General features: G+C 35.0%; 1 protein-coding gene across 1 annotated transcript in view; it reads right to left on the reverse strand.

The window, feature by feature from the left end:
- PRKCD (protein kinase C delta) overlaps positions 1-8891 on the reverse strand; it is a 64745-nt gene that overhangs the window by 31944 nt on the left and 23910 nt on the right. The window contains exon 2 of the mRNA XM_015822339.1: positions 1694-1829. Within this exon, the coding sequence (XP_015677825.1) occupies positions 1694-1808 (115 nt within the window). The 5' untranslated portion in view covers positions 1809-1829. The remainder of the gene's footprint in view (positions 1-1693; positions 1830-8891) is intronic.

Consider the following 8891-nt stretch of genomic DNA (forward strand, 5'->3'; position numbering starts at 1 on the left):
TTCCAAACTGACAATATTCAGGCTGATTTGACAAGAAAATCATGGGAAGAAAAATGAACTTCAGCAATGGGATCCTGGGTTGCTGATTGTCATCCCTGCTCCTGTGTATTTCTATCAAGCTCATCTTCCTTACTCTCTGCAGATACTTCAGATCTTCTTGGAGTTATACACAGAATAAATAAATAAACCTTACATAATCAATATAGTTGGTAGGGTTGCCAGTATACCTACAGACAGCACCTCAGTTGTCTACCAAACACTGGCCCTAAAAACCAGCCTTTAATTTTTTGTTTTAAAAAAATAATTAACATTAATTTTAAAATAAGAGTGAGAAGCCACCTGAGAACCTCAAGAAAAGATGAGAAGAAACCACCCTCTAGCATAATATGCATTTCTGGCCATGACTTGAAATTCTTCGTAAGTCTGAAAGGCATGCTTCAAAAATTAAAAAAAAAGCTCATTTTAAAAAAAGATTCCACTTTGTTTGGAATCTTGGCCAGAAAATAAGACAACAACAGTGAAATGGTAAAGAACATCCTGGATGGCTAGAGAAACATCATGATACCTTCTGTTAAATGGCCATTTTATATTTGGGCTAGTTGACCATGGTGGCCATTTTGTTGGAGTACATGCTATACATTAATAATCCTGAATGTTAAAAATCCTAAAATGGTTAAAGATTGAGGCGGGTTCATCCTAAATCAAAATCAAACAAGCCAAATTATGCCTTCATACAGTGTGTGATCCTACTCTTTGCTTCCCTGACTTCTTTGGCTGGTAGGGAGAATTTTGATGGGAGACATCAAAAAGATTTTTTTCAAGATGTCTCAGCAAGTCATTGCAAATAGCAACTTTCTTTTCTCACCTGCATGGGAAATTAGATAAGTCATAAAGCAGCTTAATAGCAGTTTGGTTTCCCTTTCAATTTAATGAGTAATGAAAATAAATGGCAATCATAAACTGGATTTGTTTTTTCTAATGCTCTGGGCTTTTAAGAGGAAGGTTGATGCATAAAACATAGGGGTAAAAAGAAATTAGATTACCTTTGGTAACAATACACAGCTGGGCTAAGTTATGAGTTAGCCCTTGTTGGCTGCCCAGAGTCACTTGGCAAATGGGCAACATATACAAATAAACAAAGAAACCAATTAATTTTTGCGGGTAGGTGGGTGGGTGCTACATTCCTCCGCACATAATTGTCTCTTTTCCATAAAGAATAAAATGCCAACTTGTTTTACTTGCTGGATAACACTTAAGATAAGGTATGATTTTTTTGATGAAAGGTAAATGAAGTTTATTAATTCAGATAATACAAAATTATTATTGTTGTTCCAAATAATAGCGAAAATGGCATTTTTACTCTGAGGGACATGGGCAGTTTCTAAATTTGACAAATAAATAAATAAAACGGCTTAAATATAAACAAATAAACAAACCAGCTTCTGATTTAAAATAACAGAACAAGTTCCAACCCATGCCTCTAACCTGAATACTGCTAAAAGAAATCCAGCTCTTATATTAGAAGTGTCTTATTAGTTTTGACCCACCAGCTGTATTTGAAATTTAAATAATATCTTCCTAATAACTCAGAGACAGTTACTTTTAAGTAATTATGCACAGGATTGAACTATAGTTTTCTCAGACTATTTCAGAAGAGATCCACTTAAAAACAGTCAAAATCATTTTATTTTACCTGTAGTCAAAGCCTCTTTCATTTTTATTGCACAGAAAGGCTGTAGTTGGTCTCCCTGATTCTGGATTGGTCCTAGCTCAAAAGAGTTGAATGATATTCGTAAAAAGGGAGCCATAATTCACAGCTCAGCAGTCACCTATAGAATAAAGAGCAGACAATGATGTTAAGTCAAAAAGTATACTGAGTAAAAATAAAAATATTCTTTCGTGTTTATTTAAGACAAAGTTATTATTTTAAAAGGTGAAAATAATAACCTAGATAGAAAAAGAGGGTATTTACACGGGTTTGGTGTAAACTTACTCTATGTTATCCCGTGTTCTTCGTTAGGTAAAATGTTGTGTTTTGATGTCTTTTTTTACGGAAAGATTTGTGACTCACCTTTTAGACTTATTTAAACCAATTACTACAGATTTTGGAAATATAAATACTATCAGATTCACCTGACTTTTAGTGAAGGAAGATTTCTAAATTCTGAAATTGTATATTGTACGTCAGAACAAATAAGAGTTCCTAAAAATAGTATATGTAGTATAATTTTGATCCTTGACTTATTAAAAAAGAAATAATTTGGATGTTTATTATTAGTGACCCACTTAACTATAATTCTTTAAGTTAGGTACATCACTGATACTCTGCAGTTTTCCTCATCCCTCTTGTGTAAAACAAATAAGAAATGAGCCAATCCAACACTTTCTTTTTTTTTATTTTTTAAGTCAGGTAGCTTTGAAATCCAATAAATAAACAAACGGGTGTATAAAAAGAATCAAATTGGCACACATCAAAGCCTTGCCTAGAAATTTTGATTGCATGATCACACCCACTATCTTGACATCTCCTGAAATGGTCCTGTGCATGGAATTGCAGAAATACTTGTAGGACATGTATACTAGCAAGTCAAATATTTCATTTGATACATATAACAAATAGCAAGGAGGCATGGCTTTTTCAACAAGCGGGCCTGACCTAGGGTGAGTTTTAAATAGGGACAATTTTTAAACGATTTTAAAGAGCCACAGCTACCAATATTTGGGTTTTAATTGGTTTTTAGCAGGGGAAAATTTTTTTTGTACGATGTTTTAATATGCTGTGAGCCGCCCTGAGTCCCATGGGGAGAAGGGCGGCATATAAATTGTGTAAATAATAATAATAATAATAATCTGAATTTAGTTTGTTCCTTTTTCCAAGCAATTTCACTCCATGTCTTTTTTAAAAAACAGAGTACTAAGCCCTTCTCTTTCCTGTGCAGCATATACAGTAGCTTCATTTGCTTGCATTTATTCCTTCCCTTGCTCTCTCAGCGATATGCATCTGTGTTAAATAAAATGTAGACTGAAATTATGAGGATCAGAGCTAGGATCTCTGCTGGTTTAGAATTATGGAGCACATGGACACATACATAGTTTCATCAGTTAAATTAAAATATGAATTAAGAACTATAATTCCTATTCCACTAACATTGTTCCATGATTCTTCTACTCCTTCTGTTAACATATAATACATTCATTCACAAGTTTTCTTGTTAAATGATGCACTTGTTCCATATGCCACAATTCAGGAGATCAGCAGAAAAAGTTCATTTAGCTCAGTATTTTTATTCATATTTGCTAGTCAGTAGGTGTCACTCTCTCATGCTGTTTCTAAGAAAATGTAGTATTATGTCAAATATATATTATGTTTAAAATACCCATAATATTGCTGTTTCTGTCCAGATCCTACTCTAGTTCTATTCATTATAGCTGTACCCGGCCACGCGTTGCTGTGGCTCAGTCTGGTTAAATGGAAAAGAAAGAAAAGAGAAAGCGCACGTTTGTAATATGTTTAATTTCACAATGCTTGTGGGTATACAATATTTTTTGTTGTTCCATTGTCTGTGCAGATATAGAGATTGTCTGGTTTGCTGACTCTAGAACACGCAACATATAATTGTCCATGTGATAAGCAATCCGTGTCTAGATCTAAACCGCACAATTCTAAAGATTGGCCCTGAGCTTTGTTGATGGTGATTTCAAAAAAAAAGCATGTTTTTACCTGTCACAGTTGTGACATCTATATAATAGTAGGTATATAAAAACACGCGCATATTCGAATGCAACGTTGTGTCAAAATTTCAAAGCAATCAGTGAAGAACTTTTGGAGATTTAAGATTTTGAACAAACGAACATTTACATTTTTATTTATATAGAAGACAGAAGATGTGAGTCCTTGACACGTGTGCTCTTTTCTTTAAATTATCTCAGATTATTTTCAACCATCCGCTACAATGTTCTTATACTCTATGCTACTTAGGTAGTGAAAATAGTTTTATTTCCAAATTAAGAAATGCATGTATATCCAACCATGTTTTAATAAAGGAATTTAACAAGGAAACATTGAGAGCCAACAATTTTAAAGGAATGCTTAATTTCAAAATAGCTTCCATTTGTTCAATGATATACATACGAGGTATATAAATTAATCAAACAACACCAACCATACGAGGTATATAAATTAATCAAACAACACCAACCAACATCAAGCCAATAATAAATTCTAATGGTAGCACATTAAAAGATACAATGTAACATTATAGATGATTATTTTCTATATCAATATTCCTTAATATCATTGCTGCAAATGTACAGTTCCTTGTAATTTGGATACAAAAATAAATAAAATTAAAGCAGCAAAACCCAAGTTTACACCATTTGGATGAATACAGTACATGTATTCAATGAAGAAGTAATGTTCAATCCATAACGTGAAGATGACACCCTTGTAATTCTTTCACTTCAAGGTAAAGGCCATCATCAGAAAATGACAATTTTGAATACTATAAATTTGAAGGCAAGTTTAAAGTTTTTATGGGGGACTGTTTGCTTTTTAAGGAAAAGATGCTGAAAAAAAGTCCCAACTTTTTAAATGTTCTAATTCACAGGTGTCAAACTCAATCGTGTCACGTGACATATTGTGACATATCGTGACGTTTTTTGCCTTTGTGGAGCTGGGGTGAGCATGGCCTGCATGTGACACATCTGGCCTATGGGCCACCAGTTTGACACCCCTGTTCTAATTGGAAGTTGATTTAGCAGGACAAGGCTATTGGGATTATGGTGGACACTTTAACAAAAATATCCATCGGCCTACAGCTGCTATATAAAGCATAGTTTTTTTTTCTAAAGATGAACTGAAGAAGAAATTGAGAATAATGCCAGAATCCTCATGTATTCAATTTCTTGGGCAACTACCAAGAATACCACACGGTACACAGATAATCCATTTTAGAAAGAAAAAAAAGGATACAAAACTATCCATGCTGGATATGCCTACCTAGCATGCTCTCATTCTATTCCTAAAAAAGAAGAAGATGCTTAGGATAAATCCATAAGGCACATTGTGCAAAAGGATGCACATAGAAATAATATAGAAGCAGCATCTCCATAACTCAAGAAATGAAAAAAGTCTATAAAGAGCAATCAAAATAATCACAGGATAAAGAAATATTGCTCTTTTAAGCTGGGGAAAAGATACATATAGGAAGGCATACTGCACAAAGGTGCTTATAATTACACATGTTACAATATCAGAATCTGAATATAGAAAAATTCCAAACAGAGAAAATTAAATCCTTTTTCATACAATTTATATGTAAGTCACAGCCCACATAATGTAATGATAGCTATCATCTAATATGATATTAAAGAGAAATATTGTTTTGTTGTGTACATGTCCCAACATTGAAAATCCTATAGAACAGATAGTCCTCGACTTACAATGGTTCATTTAGTGACCATTTGAAGTTACAATGGCAGTAAAAAAAAGTGGCTTATGTCTGTTTTTCACACTTTGCGACCATTGTAGCATCCCCTTGGTCATGTGATCAAAATTCAGGTGCTTGGTAACTGATTCATATTTTTGACCATTGCAGTGTCCTGGAGTCATGTGATCACCTTTTGCGACCTTCTGAGAAGCAACGGGGAAGCCAGATTCACTTAACAACAGTATTATTAACTTAACAACTGCAGAGATTCACTTAACAACTGTGGCAAGAAAGGTCGTAAAATGGGGCAAAATTCATTTGTCTCGCTTAGCAACAAAAATTTGGGGCTCAATTGTGGTTATAAGTCGAGGACTATCTGTACTTAATTAAGTGACATTAGGGTTTAGTGACTCAGATGGATATTCTGAACTGAGTGATTTCTCCTGCACTATATACAATTACTTCAGCTAGGCCACAAAAACAAGCCACTGTGTTCTACCAAAATGACAGGAACGATGACATGTTGTTCTTTCAACTTGGCAAATAACATTTATCAGTGTTTTAAGAAGTGACATATTAAAATGTCTAAGGAAGTTTTTTTTTTACAAAAATAAATATTCAGATTCTTGCATATAACACTGAGAAGAAAGATAGAATTCTGGCTTAAGATTTAACAAGAATTTGAATGAACAGAATCTAATTGTTCTTGCTTGTTTCCTGCTAAGCTGGCTTTTCTACCAGTGCAAAACTCCATGGCTAGTTGGCTTACTACTTTATCCAATCTGGCGTTTCCAATATGCTATTATCCAACAAACCAGGAACTAAAAGCAAAGAACAAATAATGTCATCAAATTCTGGTTTATTAGGAAACCAGTGAACCAGGAATTCAGATATGGGCATACACTAAACAAACCAGTGCTGCAAGTTTCTTGTTTTGCTCAGGCTTTCCTGACATAAGGCAAGCATAAAGGAATTAAGCAATAGCTTTGTGTTGCCTATTATTAATAAGCCAGGATTTAGAGCCATTTGATTGTTACAGGATATGAAACCGATGAAAGAGCTGAGGGGATACATATTTTATTTGATTCTTTAACCAACATCAAGAGACAAACATTTTTACATCTATGAAATGTATTGGCAGAGTGAATAATGAAATGCAGCTTAACATGCAAGGAAATCAGGACACACCCAGTGCTGAACAGACAAGAAATTCATTGCCCACAATCACCTGAACTAAGTAGAATAGCCTGTGCCCAATAGAGATTTATTGCTTTATTTGTCCAGAGCCCAATGCCTGAAAGCAGCATAATATTTAACGATGAATACACCACATGAAATACAGTCCGTTTTCTTTTTTTTCTTGCAGAGTATATTCCCTTCCTATGTCATTTCAGATGGAAGAGCAATTGCTTAACCGTCTTAATTTTAAAAGTTCTAATGTGTGCTGTTTCAGTGCAGAAATTAAATCTCACTTTTAGTCATACATGCCTTAACTACACTTTCCCAGGGGGAACATACCAAAAAAAAAGGAATTATGTACACTGTGAAGTTCTCCTATCTTTTTTTTTTTTTTAATGAAATCGACAGCACAGCAGATGCAAATATATAGTGCTGTTCAGGTAACCAGCTTCATATGACTGGACAAACAAAGAATAATTTGTGTTCTTTGGAATGGACTACAATAAGCACTTGCATGAGCAAAGCAAAGAAAAATATATCAGTGAACAGAACCACCATTATCACATTCTCCAACCAATAGCAATAATATTTGGTATCAGAAGGTAGGCTTGGGAAACATTGGTTTAGGAACAGATGTACTGGTCTTCTTTACTTTCTCTTTTACCACTTCAGGTGTAGAGGGAGATACAAAGTTCTGCCCTCCCCATTGACAAGGCAGTCTTTGATGCAGGTTCATGCACTATATTCAATTCTAGCATGTTTGGGGGAGGAGAGTTAATTCAGGATGGATAAAGTTATCTAGATTAGATCTCACCTCTCATTTTCCTAATGCAGCAGAGACAATACAAGAAGCCTTCTGGAACTGCTGTATACTTTAGCAAATAGTGTGAACTAAATCAAGTATACCTAATTTTAAAAACACACAATTATGCAAATAGCACTTTGCAATAGTGTATAAAACCAGTATTTCAATGAAGAATTATTTCAAAATAAATATATATTTTTCTTTAATTCTGGACATGTAGAAGAATTTAGTATTTTCCTTTTTCCACTGTATCAATTATGTTTCATTGTACTTTTCTGTTAAACATCAACTTCATTTATTAGATACTATTTGTAACTGAAAAAGGACATATGTTACAGAGTCAATGTACCATTAAGGACTCAAAATTGTTGAGGGAGAGATTAGTATTTTTTTTAAAAGAAAATTTTTCTAACATCCCCACAATCTTCCAAACACTAAATGGAAATATAGCAGCTGAATGGCCTTCATATCTGATACATTGTTTTGAATAGTTTATAAACAGTCTTTTCCCACTAAAACATGTCTTAAATAAAGCTCAATATCCACAATGGAAAAATTACCAGTTTCCAAGATTATAGTAGACAGAAAAAATGTAAATGTGTAAATAAATAATGACCATCTGGCATATACATTTAATTTGGGGCAAACTGAAGAAATGGGTTAAGGAGGCACTTATGAAATGAAGCTAACTTCTTTTAGAGTGCTTGTTTTAGAGTGAACTATGGAAGAAAATCAAACAATTTGAAGTTGTTTGACAATGACAATTGCTTGAACATGGGTAAGAGCTGCTATTAAGGTCTGCCACATGATTTGTGAGGCGAAGTGTAAATACTTCTTCATACTAATTGCATCTGCAGATAATCGACCAGCGGCCCTCTTTAAGGAGAGCCATCTTCTTCTGGAGAAGGAAGAAACTGAAGTCCACCTGAAGGGGTGCACTGAGGTATTTGCAGATTTTCTGGAAGACAAAACCGCTCGACTTCATTCCCAGTTAGATGCTGGCGTGATTGCTGGTCCAGTGGAGCCCTCTGAAGCAGGTTCTTGCCCTGTTATCTGGGAACAGTTTAACCCTGCTGCTCCTGAGAACGTGGACAGGACCCTATGGAGTATGCGCGCAAGCACCTGTGTCTTAGATCCATGTCCCTCCTGGATTGTGAAAGCTTCCTGGAAGATGACAGGCAGGTGGACTCTGACAGAGATTAATGCTTCCTTATAGGAGGGGATAGTCCCACCTAGCAATTTAAGGAGGCTGTGGTCTGCCCTCTTCTCAAGAAGCCATTGCTGGATTCCACCCTGCTGGATAATTTCCGACCTGTCTCCAATCTTCCCTTTTTGGGGAAGGTTGTTGAGAAGGTGGTTGCATGGCAGCTCCAGAGGTTTCTGGATGAAACAGATTATTTAGACCCCTACCAGTCAGGATTCAGGCCTGGATATGGGACAGAAATGGCATTGGTCACGCTTTTTGATGATCTCTTTTT

Source organism: Protobothrops mucrosquamatus, unplaced genomic scaffold, assembly GCF_001527695.2.
Source record: "Protobothrops mucrosquamatus isolate PMUCROS unplaced genomic scaffold, P.Mucros_1.0 scaffold1526, whole genome shotgun sequence".
In the NCBI taxonomy this organism is placed as follows: Eukaryota; Metazoa; Chordata; class Lepidosauria; order Squamata; family Viperidae; genus Protobothrops; species Protobothrops mucrosquamatus.